This window comes from Pleurodeles waltl, chromosome 2_1, assembly GCF_031143425.1.
Source record: "Pleurodeles waltl isolate 20211129_DDA chromosome 2_1, aPleWal1.hap1.20221129, whole genome shotgun sequence".
Lineage (NCBI taxonomy): Eukaryota > Metazoa > Chordata > Amphibia > Caudata > Salamandridae > Pleurodeles > Pleurodeles waltl.
In genome coordinates, this window is record NC_090438.1 from 513022476 (window position 1) to 513036494 (window position 14019).

A 14019-nucleotide genomic window follows, 5' to 3' on the forward strand; every position below is an offset into this window, starting at 1 on the left:
GATCCAGTCTCATCAGAGGCAGACTGGGATTCGTGGAAGGAAGGTTTTGAAGCTTATCTTGAGGCTCTCGATGGTTACTCTTTTACTCACAAAAAAAAGTTTGCTGTGTTACGTCATTGTTCAGGTCCGGAAGGTTGCAAAATTTTAAAACACATTCCCCAAGTGTGTGTTCCTTTGTCTGTGGGTGAAGGGGATGTAGGTATTGATGAATATGCTTCTGCTATTAAGTCACTGGATGCTAGATTTAAGACATGTAAAAATGTTATTATGGAAAGGCACACATTTTACAAGAGAGTACAGGTTCCTGGGAACCAGTAGCGAGTTTTGTGGGGGCTTTAAGAATGTTAGCTGTTTCATGTGATTACAAGGCGTGTGAGGATGAAATGATAAGGGACCAACTCGCTGAGAAAACTAATAACAAAAAGGTACAGGAAACTCTCTTGTCTACTCCAAATTTAACGTTAGAAAAGGCGGTGGAGATAGCAACTAGAATTGAGAGTATTACTATGTTCATGCAACAGATTAACACAGCCAGTGAGAAGGATTCTTTTCAGAAAGTAGCAATGATCAAACAGAAATCTAACAAATCTCACGTGAATGTCAAAGCTGAAACATCAGTTAAGAAGGAGAACTCTAAGAAAATTGAATTCTTTAGGTGTGGTAGTTCCTCCCATTTAGGCAATGTAAGTGGTTGCCCAGCCGTAGGAAAGAGGTGTGCCAAGTGTTCTAAGATTGGGCATTTCGCAAGGGTGTGTAGGGCCGTTAATACTATGCAGTCTGGATCAAGGGATAAGGTTTTTAAGTTACATAGTGACAATGTGGGCGGTTTAGATCCATCTACCAGTGAGGATGATGAAATTCTTACTATTTCCTGTGGTTCTAAAATTGACAATGGTAGCTGTGACAGTGTATTTTTTAATAAATTCAAGAGACCTACCTGTAAGTTGTCAATCAATGGATATGAAATAGTTGTTGTGGCTGATTCAGGTTCACCCTGCACACTTGTGAGTGAGAAAGTATGGAGGGAACATTTTGACCATATTGAGCTTCAGAAGTCTCACATTAGGCCAGTGGGTTATGGTGGTAAACCAGTGGCGGTTTTGGGGGAGTATGAGGCTGAATTGAGTTTCCAAGGTAATTTAGCTAAAGGAGTAGTGTATGTAGCTAAAGATGATGCCTGTTTGTTGGGCTGGGAGGATCAAAAGAATTTAGGTATTTTATTGGACCACAATAACCACAATCAGGTAATTTTAAGCAACAATTACAACCATGTGTTGTCTGTAGGATCTATCTGGCTTGATGCTTTTCCAGATGGTTTCAAGGATGGTGTTGGTATGTTTAAAAACTTTGCACACAAGATAAAGTTGAAGGATAATGCTGTTTCCAAGGTTCACAGGGTACGTAGAGTAGCTTTAGCACTGAGAGCGGAGTTGAAAAGAGAATTAGACAGATTGTGTGAACAACACATAATTGAGAGGGTGGACGCATCTTATGGGGTGGCTCCCATAGTGATTGCCCGTAAAGCCAATGGTTCCATTCACATGTGTGTGGATTTGCGCGATCTGAATGCGCAAATGTGGGTGGATTATCATCCCTTGCCCAACATTGCTGAAATGCTATCTACACTTAGTAACGCTTGCGTGTTCAGTTTATTTGACATGACATCAGCCTTCCATCAAATCAATTTGCATCCCGAGTCGAGGCACTTGACAGCTTTCATTACGCCTGAAGGGTTGTTTCAATTTAGACGCATGGCATTTGAATTAGCTTCGGCTTCTGCAGTGTTTCAAAGGGTGGTGGACAGCTTATTCGGAAATATGGATGGTGTTATGGCCTTCCAAGATGACATTCTAGTCTTTGGCAAGGATCAAGAACAGCATGATGAAAGAATGAGACAAGTATTATCTACGTTGAATGAGAAAGGGATTGTTCTCAGTGCAGACAAATGTAAGTTTAGTTCATCATCTATAGACTACCTAGGTTATAAAATATCAGAGCGAGGGGTGGAACCGAAGGAGAGGTTGGTTAAAGCTATTGAAGATTTTCAGTCTCCCTGTAATAAGGATCAAATTAGATCCTTTATGGGTCTTATTGAGTTTTATGCCAGGTTCATTCCCAATTGTGCCAGTAAAACACATAATATCAGGTCTCTCTTAAAAAAAAAAATGTTAAATTCGACTGGTGTCATGAATGTGAGCAGGAATTTGCAGCTATCAAAAAAGAAGAAGTTGTTTTGGCCATTCCGTTGAAGGCCTTCTACACCAAAGATGAAATTGTAATCATGACTGATGCTAGTCAACTGGGTCTGGGAGCGGTATTGTTATAGCTGAGGAATGGCAAGGATGAAGTGATTGCTTTTGCCTCACGTAGTCTGAGTGGTGCAGAAGCAACATATTCAACTATAGAAAGAGAAGCTCTCGCATGTTGGTGGGGAATTGTCCATTTCAAGCCTTATCTGTGGGGAGTGCATTTTACTGTCAGGATGGACCATAAACCTTTAGTGCAATTATTTTCCTGGCCCTTCCTTCCACCCACCTTTCCTACAAAGAGTCTGAGACCCTAGGTGGAGTTAAAAAAGGCTGCGGATTTATAAACACTAAGGCATAAATCACAAGATGGTCATAAACCATCACAATAGTAATATATTTTTCATGTGCACAATAGTCAGACAAGAAATTCAGTCATAAATCAGTTATTTCAGTCTTCAGCTAGTTTGGCAGTATGGTAAATCTTCTTGACAGCACCATCTGCCAAAGGCTGCTGTACTTGCGCTCGATGTGAAAGGCACTCAGGTTGCGCGCAGTAGCTTACAGACTTCCGTTGCTAAATATTTGTGACATCAAAGGCCCTTCTCGGCTGTGCCCGGTGTGCAAGTGCCATGTCTGCTTGGGACTATCTCCTCTGGCTCCCTCCGACGCCTCTCAATGTTCCAACTGGGAGACATCCCAAGGACCACTGTTATGGCAACTCTTTTTTTTCCAAAAGTCTATCAGCTGTCCTTCTGTGTTACTTATGCCAATTAAAGGTGTTGTCTCTGCCACACTGCAGGTGGTTTCCCGAATATTAGCAGATCTCCCTTTTAGTTGCTAGGTCTTATTTGCTTAAGAACACCCACTAAATTGAGTGTGCCCACAAAATTCAGAGGCCCATGTCCTTACCTTCCCCCAAAAGGTGAACCCAGCCCACTTGGTAGCCTACCACCCCAGATGGAGGAACTAGAGTCTGAATGGTTTTCCGGCCCATGCCATCGCAGCCTTGCTCTTGGAGATGTTGAGTTTCTTCTTGTTGACCTTCTCTTGTGGTACTATAGATAAACATTCAGGCCATATTAATTTACGCCTTTGGCTGTCTGCCCTGGTTATTCTCATTATCAAATGGATCATGGCCTTTGTTGGTGCAGTACAAATCTTAGCTCCAAAACAGCTACAAATGCATGTTAACCCCAAATAGTCGCCCCACGTTTACCATAATACTATAAAATATGTTGCAAATTGAAATGTTTCGTTGCAACACAAGTTATAAATTGTACGTGTTTACGTGTATAATACTTGGCAAAGGTGCAGCCATCCTTTCACTGCAAAGAAATTCCTCCCTTCCGCGGACTCCCCCATAAAAATTCCTGCATCTTTGTCAGCATCACTTATCAGCTAATCAAAACTTCTGCCATTAACGCGTAGAGCAATGCATAGAAACACATGCGCATTGGACCCTTGCCTAAACCCTGACTGCCTAAACTAACACCCCCAGTACAGATAAGGGATATATGATAGGCAGTCAAAAAAAAAAAACACATCCGTCTCCTGCAGATTACATAGCATAATACCCAAACATGCATAATCATCCAAGGAAGGCTGTGCAGATGTAGAAGTAAAGTCACAGTGAACTGCCAAAAAATGGTGACTAACTGAAAACAACACTCACAATCAACAATTGACCACTGAACCCAAGCCACTGCCTTTTAAGGTTTTTGCAACGAGAATCCAGTCTAGCCACACATACCTTTTGTAGTGTAGCTTCGGGTCGGTTGAACCCTGAATAAGAATTTATACCATGCCAGTTTCAATCTAGCACTGCTTGGTACTCTAGACAACCCACAAACCTTTGGCTACTCCACTTCAGTTTGCACTATATTGCAGTTCAGATCACATTTAGTTTTCGCTGTCAAAGGGGGAACTGGACAAAGAAAGGACATTCCCTCATAACAAGCTGTTCATTCCCCCAAGAACACATGACTCCATGTACTGCTCGTGGAAGACCTCCACATGAACCTCACAGCCTTAACAGGATCTTGCTTATAATGGGTACCAATGGAAAGATGAGATTCCTCTTTCCAAAGCACCTTTTGGCTATTTTATAGACTACTAGGTCTATGAAATGGCTCCTTATTAGAGGAGTGTTGGCTTCTCAATCAAGTAAACATGCTTATTGTCTACTGGCTTCACAATCACTCCACAAGAAAGTTACAGGAGCTACTGGCCAGTTGTGCTAATAGGACAGCAAAGATGGTCCTTCAAGAATGTAAGGGCTGACACAGTTAAGAACACATTATTCTGAAGATGTTACAACACCAATGAAAGGAAGCAACAGCCACAAAAGATACACTTACATTATAATGCTTTAACAGAGCAAAAAACACAAAAAGGAAACATACCACTTTGGCTGCTCTTTCTTGTGATTCACATTTTCTACAAAACCAAGGACCTTCAGGCACCTTCACGATGCCATAGCAACCTGTTATTGAAAAACACATGCATTACTAGAGATTATTGTACTTCAGCAATCCAGTATGTTTGTGTGTAATGTGGCATCCATATTAAAGTACAAAACATCTTGTGCTTATTTTCCTCATTATAAAATTATGGATATGCACTCCAGAAAGATTTTACCACTTTTAAAAATAAATATTAGGTCTAATACAAGAACCAAATTGTAAAGAGTACTTACGTGTGGTTTAAAGGTTTAATAAGCTTTATTAAATGTAATTAAATTATTTCTTAAAGCAACTGGAGTGGTCACCATACACGGTTCAGAAGGAGGATGCGGTTTTCAGTTTTATCAACCTATTAGCGAACCTTGGGATTTCTTACAACACTTGCTCAGAACCCAACTGATTCCCTGTTGGTGACATTGGTTTAAGGTGACCTCCTAAATCATCCATATGATCACCTTTTTGCCATAAACTTGATAAAAATCATGTGAGAATTTTGACTTAATAGCTGGCAACTCTTCATTCAAAGTGAACATCGATGGGGAACCATGTATTCTTAAGAACCGGGGTATAATGATCACTGTAAGTACAGTGGGTTTTACAGCCTTCCCCAAGGATTTAAAGCACAAACTTTGGAGTGTCTGGGTAAATCCTATTCTATTACTCATTCTTGTGAAACAGTAAGAACAAAGTCCAGCAAATGATCAATGACACTAGACGTTATCATATTTACTATGCATATCATTAAAAAAATGATAATAAAATATGAAAGGCACTCGAAAGATAAAGTATGATGAAGAGGTGCACATGAGTTTTGAAAAATTCAAACAAGATAAAATAAAGAAACAAACTGTTGACCGACATGCAGAATTTATAATGAGAGGATTATATTGGTCATTATTGATTCTTGGAGTACACAATCAATACAAAAGCAGTCCAAAAGTGCCAACTGGTCAAGGTTTCGACTCCAGATTATTAACTACATATGGTCTTCATCAGGATGTTATCGGAGAGGCAACTTCCATCTTTATAATATAAATTACCAAAAGAACTAGATGAAGAAAAAACTATCATCTGAGATGGGGAACAACTCAGGATATATCTGCCTATTAATTCACCAGCAGTGGACTAGGGTGTATTGGAATAAAAGAAGTGAAATCAATTTGAATCTGTATAAAATGAAAGAAAAAAAAAAAAAAAAGGACAACGGGGCCATATCAGTTGAGCCCTACACCAGTGTAAACCATAAATGTACCACTTACGCTACTGAAGAAAGTCGAGGTGTGAGTGCTGCCCATAAATTAATCAACTGTGGAAGCATAAAATGAGAAAATATACTTTATTTGGAGCCAGCACGAGATATGTGTGCCAGCAGTTGGTAAGTATACCAAAGAAAGGTCTGCAAGGCAAACGCTTAACCTACCTCATATGATGGACCAACAGGGTTACAAAAAAAATCCGAACCGGCTAGAAAGAGAAACCAGAATGCCATACGTTCCACAACAGGAAATAAAAAAAGCCAAACATTAACATAAAATGCCCTCAAGCAGTAAAAAGTCAGCACTCACTGTGCTCGCCAACAACAAAAAGACTGTTCAGATGCGCACTGCTTGTGTGCTGCCGTTTAAGTTGTTCCGTGCTGAGGACAGAACAGTGCCATCCTCTGCCAAGGCGGGTGTGGGCTGATGACAGCACCACACCATCCTCGCACTTATCCATGGGGGGAGGGGAGTGGGGGATAGCGGCGCTCCGCCCCATGGGCCACCCATTTAAAACTCCCCCATTAGGGACGGCAGCAGAAGTGCTTCCGCTGGCATCCCAAACTCATCCCCAAAGCGATCTTATGTCTACGGTGCATGCACGGCACACCAATGTCATCAAATTCAGCCGGCGACGAGCTAGAAGCTTCCAGCGCATCAAGGGAGAGGACATGTGTAGGAAGTTGGCTTTGTATGTACTTATTTCAAAGTAAGAAATAGTGTGCACAGAGTCCAAGGGTTCCCCTTAGAGGTAAGATAGTGGCAAAAAGAGATAATTCTAATGCTCTATTTTGTGGTAGTGTGGTCGAGCAGTAGGCTTATCAGAGGGTAGTGTTAAGCATTTGTTGTACACACACAGGCAATAAATGAGGAACACATACTCCAAGACTTACTCCAGGCCAATAGGTTTTTATATAGAAAAATATATTTTCTTAGTTTATTTTAAGAACCACAGGTTCAAGATTTACAAGTAATACTTTAAATGAAAGGTATTTCACTCAGGTATTCTAAGAACGTTGAATAATCACAATAGCATGTACAGTTTTGACAAAAATGGCAATAAGCTATTTTAAAAGTGGACACAGTGCAAAAATCAACAGTTCCTGGGGGAGGTAAGTAATTGTTAAGTTCACAGGAAAGTAAAACACTTACAGGGTTCAAAGTTGGGTCCAAGGTAGCCCACCGTTGGGGGTTCAAGGCAACCTCAAAGTTACCACACCAGCAGCTCAGGGCCGGTCAGGTGCAGAGGTGAAAACAGTGCCCAAAACACATAGGCTTCAATGGAAACAGGGGTGCCCCGGTTCCAGTCTGCCAGCAGGTAAGTACCCGCGTCCTCGGAGGGCAGACCAGGGAGGTTTTGTAGGGCACCGGGGGGGACACAAGCAGGCACAGAAAGTACACCCTCAGCGGCACAGACGCGGCCGGATGCAGAGTGCAAACAGGCGTCGGGTTTTGAATTGGAATCAATGGGGAGACACGGGGGACTCTTCAACGATGCAGGAAGGCACGGGGGCTCCTCGGGTTAGCCACCACCTGGGCTAGGTAGAGGGTTGCCTGGGGGTCACTCCTGCACTAGAGTTCGGTTCCTTCAGGTCCTGGGGGCTGCGGCTGCAGTGCTGGTTCCAGGCGTCGGGTCCCTTGTTACAGGCAGTCGCAGTCAGGGGGAGCCTCTGGATTTCCTCTGCAGGCGTCGCTGTGGGGACTCAGGGGGTCAACTCTGGCTACTCACAGGCTCACAGTCGCCGGGGAGTCCTCCCTGAGGTGTTTGTTTTCTGCAGGTCGAGCCGGGGGCGTTGGGTGCAGAGTGGAAAGTCTCACGCTTCCGGCGAGAAACGTGGGGTCTTTAAAGTTGCTTCTTTGTTGCAGAAAGTTGCAGTTTGTTGAACAGGACCGCTGTTCTCGGGAGCTTCTTGGTCCTTTAGATGCAGGGCAGTCCTCTGAGGCTTCAGAGGTCACTGGTCCCTGTTGGATGTGTCGCTGTTGCAGTTTTTGTCGAAGAAGGGAGACAGGCCGGTGGGGCTGGGGCCAAATCAGTTGTCGTCTCCGACTTCACTGCAGGGCTTCAGGTCAGCAGTCGTCCTTCTTCTTTAGGTTGCATGAATCTGTCTTCCTCGGTTCTGGGGGCCCCTAAATACTGCATTTAGGGGTGTGTTTAGGGGTGTGTTTAGGTCTGGAAGGGCAGCAGCCAATGGCTACTGTCCTTGAGGGTGGCTACACCCTCTTTGTGCCTCCTCTCTGTGGGGAGGGGGGCACATCCCTAATCCTATTAGGGGAATCGTCCTTCTACAAGATGGAGGATTTCTAAAAGAAAGAGTCACGTCATCTCAGGACACCTTAGGGGCTGTCCTGACTGGGGGGTGACTTCGCCTTGTTTTTCTCATTATCTCCTCCAGCCTTGCCGCCAAAAGTGGGGGCAGTGGCCGGAGGGGCAGACATCTCCACTAGCTGGGATGCCCTGTGGAGCTGAAACAAAAGGGGTGAGCCTTTGAGGCTCACCACCAAGTGTTACAGTTCCTGCAGGGGGAGGTGAGAAGCACCTCCACCCAGTACAGGCTTTGTTTCTGGCCACAGAGTGACAAAGGCACTACCCCTGTGGAATCGCATTTTACAGTTCTTAGGTATGCTATGCCTGGTGGCCCCTGTGATACACAATGACAATCTCTGCACAGGCCTATCATTAAGTGAAGAGGCCTACAAATGTAATTCGCTACTGCTAGGAACGCATTATGTTGCGAGGCTTGCCCTCTGAACAGCCATCATGAAATATCGTCATTGCATGCTAGCTGAAGCAATCTCCCTTCTGGAAAGTACCAGTCTGAGTACGTGATGTTCTCAAGTTCTGTCACAAGATGGACCATGTGATATTAGGCACGTAGGCCACCTTGTGTAAAATCCTTTTCTATGCTTTTTGTTACTATATATGGTATGATAGGAAAAACTACCTTCAGCCATAATGGAGAAGTAGTCGTACGTCAATCATACGTCAATGCCAAAGAACCAATAAGACGTTGAATTATGTTTGTGGTTTAATACTATAAAAGGTCGTGTATTACTTCCTTGTATTGGGCTGTTCGTGTACACTAGTACAGAGCATCCTCCATGTACATGTCTTTCTATTCTATCGCTAATAAAATCATTATGTTTATCTAGAAGAGCTGGTTAACGGTCGTTTGTATCTGGATGGGTGTTGAATAATTAGGCTTCTACACCCCCATGTGGCCAGAATACATGGCTGGTGTGTGGCAGGCTGGCAAAAACTAGTCAGCCCACGCTGGAAGTCGGGTATGTTTTCAGGGGGCATCTTTAAGATGCCCTCTGGGTGTATTTTACAATAAAGTGTACACTGGCATCAGTGTGCATTTATTGTGCTGAGAAGTTTGATACCAAACTTCCCAGTTTTCAGTGTAGCCATTATGGTGCTGTGGAGTTCGTGTTTGACAGACTCCCAGACCATATACTCTTATGGCTACCCTGCACCTACAAATGTCCTGTGGTATAGTGCACTCTGCCTTAGGGCTGTAAGGCCTGCTAGAGGGGTGACTTACCTATGCCACAGGCAGTGTGAGGTGGGCATGGCACTCTGAGGGGAGTGCCATGTCAACTTAGTCTTTTTCTCCGCACCAGCACACACAAGCTGTGAAGCAGTGTTTATGTGCTGAGTGAGGGGTCCCTAGGGTGGCATAAGACATGCTGCAGCCCTTAGAGACCTTCCCTGGCATCAGGGCCCTTGGTACCAGGGGTACCAGTTACAAGGGACTTACCTGAGTTCCAGGGTTGTGCCAATTGTGGAAATAAAGGTACAGTTTAGGGAAAGAACACTGGTGCTGGGGCCTGGTTAGCAGGGTCCCAGCACACTTTCAAATCATAACTTAGCATCAGCAAAGGCAAAAAGTCAGGGGGTAACCATGCCAAGGAGGCATTTCCTTACAACGTGCATCTGGCAAGTCATTCTCCAGAGGAGGCTGTATTTAAGAGAATACATACACAGTGGGTTTTTCTTTCCCCTTATGCATGTTTGGAGCGGATTCCTGGGTCACGATCGTGGAGCAGGAATCCTACCACTGGACGGTCAGGGATTTTTTTTAGGCAAGAGCTGCTCCCCATGGGGGCATAATATTTATCTATGTTTAACCCCCCCCCCCTTCCCTGCAGGTTAGATCAGCCTTTTTATTTTGGGCCGATCTGCTCCCGGCGAGGCCGAAGCTCACTAGATTACCATGGATTTTTAATTACTCACATTGAATATGGGGAGCGACCCCTCAGGGGAGAAATTTTTGGGTAATTGAACTGGAGTTCGGCTGACAGTCTGCATGTAATGGTGTTTGACTGGCTGTGTGTGTTCTGGCATTTGACTGGCAGTGTGTGGACTTGCACTTGGTTGGCGGGGTGTATGGACTAGCACTTGTCTGCGGGGGGGTGCAGACTGCTGCTTGCATGGTGGAGGTGTGGAATGGCACTTGCGTGGGGGTGAGCTTGTGTGGCAGTGTGCGTGATCTGGTCCTTGGCTGGCGTGTGCATGGACTGGAGTTTGGCTGGTGATGTGCATGAACTGGAGGTTGGCTGGCAGTGTGCATGGACTGCTGCTTGTGCGGACTGACACTTGGCAGGCGATGTATGAACTGGGGATTTTGCTGGCAGTGTGCATCGGCTGGCGATGTGTGTGGCTAGCATTTGGGTGGTGATGGGCAGACTTCATAGTGTTTTATAATGTTCTCTCTTATTTCTTATCATTTGCATTTGTGATTGTATTGTTTTATTTCTCCATTTTTATTCTAGTGCAAAGATTTTGATTTCCTTTGCTGTGACTCCTGCTTGCAGTTTCAGTGCTGGTAGATCTGCAGTGTGTGTAGTTGCATGTGTTTGGTTACTCCAAATGAGCATCATTGCCCTGCATGAATGTCTTTTTTGTATATGGTATAATAGCAGCATGTTTAGCTACTGTTTTACTGTATGTGAATTGCTCCTTGGATTTGTGCACAACGTGTATTATGTTGTCTTGTGTGTAATTTTCTTTTCTTTTTCCTTTGTAGTGGGATATCACTTGCTGTGACTGTGCAGAGTAAGTGCAGATGACCCGGAGTCTAGCTGTCTCTGTCAAGAGTGGTATCGTTTTTGAGAATATAGGTCTATGTGTGCTTTGTATTGATTCACTTTTCCCTCCGGAACACTATATGCCAATACTTTTACTTTCTATTTGATAAAGCCATACTTTATTACTTATTTTACACAGTGTTGATTATTGTTGACTTATTTGTCATGTTACTTTTATTAGTAAGGATTATGGCTAGCTGCAGGATTGCCACTCAGCAAGTTGTTGGTATGCTTTTCCAATATTCCTCTGACCATGGTTCAGAGACTGACTCTACATCTGAGGCAGAAGAGGAAGTCAAAGATTCTGGCAGAGAACTTTCTGCCCGAGAGGAATCATCTGATGATGAAGCCATTCTCAGTGCAGAGGAAGTACTTTTTTGTTTGTTTTTTAAGAGGAGGCCACTGTTGTGCCTGAAGTGCAGTAAGAGATATCTGGACTGCAGCCAGGGCATGAAAGGTCTCCCACCGGAAGTGCTGAACTCTGGGTTACGCCAAACATGGTGCAGCCTGTGTTGGCTACCTTTACTGGTGTCACAGGGTGTAGAGTGAATACTGAAAAAGTTTTGCCTATAAATTTCTTTCAGCTGTTTATGGACAATGTATTTTTAGATGAGATTCTTCATCTGACCAATTTGTATGCTAAACAGTGCTTAAAGAACAACAGTGCCAGATTTAAGTCCCACTCTTGAACTAGCCAATGGACATCCACAAATCTGGGTGAGCTGAAGAAGTTCTTGGGTTTGCCTATTTTGATGAGCTTGATAAGGAAGCCATTATTGTCTGCACACTGGTCTACTAATCCCTTGATGGCAACAGCTATATTTCCTGCAAATATGAGTTGTGACTGGTATTCGCTTCTGCTTCAGATGCTAAATTTTGTTGATAATGCTTCAGCATTGCCACAAGATCACCCTGACTGTCTCTTCAAGTTTCTGCCTGTCCCTGATCATTTTGTACATCACTTTCAGAGATCTCTGTTTTAGGGAACTAAATAGCTGTGGATGAGTCTTTGGTCCTGGTCAAGGGCCCTTTGGTATTTAGGCGGTACATTCCTAGCAAGAGGGCACATCATGGAATTAAGGTTGTATATGCTGGATTGAGGGAAGGACTGGATATGTTTATAATTTCAGGTCCTGGTCAAGGGCCCTTTGGTATTTAGGCAGTACATTCCTAGCAAGAGGGCACATTATGGAATTAAGGTTGTATATGCTGGATTGAGGGTAGGACTGGATATGTTTATAATTTCAGGGTGTACACTGGTAGGGATTGTTCTATTGACCGACCCCTTCCCCACACCTCCCGGAAGTCCGTCTACTTTAGGAATCAGTGAGAAAAATGTGTGGGAACTTGGTAGAGGACTTTTCAACAAATATTACGATTATACGCAGATAACTTCTACACTAGTGTACAACTGTTCAGGGAACTGTTCAAAGTGGACACTGTTTCTTGTGGCACCATCCACCCTAACCGTAAAGGTTACCCTAAAGAGCTTGTATGTAAAAAGCTTCAGAGGGGACAGTGCAGTGCTTTAGTGCTTGCGTAGTAATTAACTTCTATCTGTGAAATTTGCAGACAGGAGAGATGTCCACATGCTGACAACCATTCATGATTAAAGTTATTTGTCTGTGACTGTTTTGGGTCAGGTTGCTGAAGTGCGCTGACCTGTATGCTTTTTAGACTACAATAAACACTTCAGTGGCGTAGATAAAGTAGATCAGAGGTTGGAATCTTACATTGCTATTCATAAGGCTTATATTTGGTATAAGAAGTTTGCGATCCATTTGTTCCATTTAGCAACCTTTAGAAATGCTTTTGTTGTATTCAAGGGTTGTTCTCCAGATTCAAAGATGACATTTGTTCAGTTTCAGCAGTCTGTGATAGGCAGCCGTATAGTGGAGCAGGCAAGTGTTCCTAGAGTTTGAGTCGTGGAGGATGAGGCTAGATGAAAAAAAAAAAAAAAAATACAACACTTAACTGATTACATTCCTCCCACGCCCAAAAAGCTTTCCCTGTAGGAGATGTAGTCTGTGTCCGAAGAGGCGTGCGGAATGACAGTCCGTCGCAATGCCCGAGTGTACTCCTAATCCTGAGCTATGTGTGCCCGCATGTTTTAAATTGTACCACACGCAACTGATTTATTGGGAGCAACCATGAAGGTAAATGTGAACAGACTGGTCTGTATCGTTTTATATGTTGGCATTTGTGTGATATATTTAGTTAGAGTTGTTGTGTTTGTAGTTATAGATTTCCATCTCCTTCCAACTGGTTTGTGTTTTCTTTTTTGTTTAAAAAAAAAAAAAGTGATGGCTGTGTGCATAGACTGGTGCTTGCCTGGTGGTGTGCTAGCTGGCAGCTGACTGGTGGTGTGCATGAACTGGCACTTGGCTGGCAGCGTGCGTGAACTGGCGCTTGGCTGGCAGCAAGCGTGAACTGGCGCTTGGCTGGCGGTGTGTGTGTGTGTGTGTGTGTGAGAGCTGGCATTTAGCCTTGATTGGGGCTGTATGTTGATGTGAGTGTTGTAATGTGCTTTGCCCGTGGCTGGCAGTGTGAATGGTCTTGTGTGTGTCACGCATGTAAGGTGTGTGAATCGCCTGTTAAGCGGTTGGTGCCTTGTAGCGGCTTTACAGCTCACTAGCTGCAAGCCATTGGTTCAGTTTTTTGAACTTTCAATGACTGACAGTGCATTTCATTTTTGGTAAATCCTTTGTTAATAAAACTTACATTTTGAATCTTTCACTCACCCTCTTTCCAAATCCAACCAGTATGTTTGTGTACTTGAGTAATAGATGGTTATGTAGTAATATTTGTCTTTGCTGTCTATCTCTGCCAGTGTTCATGCTGTCTCTAGGGAAAGTCTACCAGCTCTAGATATCTTTTCTTACAATGCTCTGCAAATCTCAAAGTGTGACTAAATTCACACATTTTCCTTACTTTCTGTGCCATATGCTTCCAGAATCAGAA

The 14019-nt window shown here is 43.6% G+C and overlaps 1 protein-coding gene across 1 annotated transcript in view; it reads right to left on the bottom strand.

The window, feature by feature from the left end:
• The window catches only part of LOC138259929 (uncharacterized), a 430741-nt gene that overhangs the window by 242100 nt on the left and 174622 nt on the right, over positions 1–14019 (bottom strand). The window contains exon 2 of the mRNA XM_069207921.1: positions 4652–4731. Coding sequence (XP_069064022.1) covers positions 4652–4731 — 80 coding nt within the window. The remainder of the gene's footprint in view (positions 1–4651; positions 4732–14019) is intronic.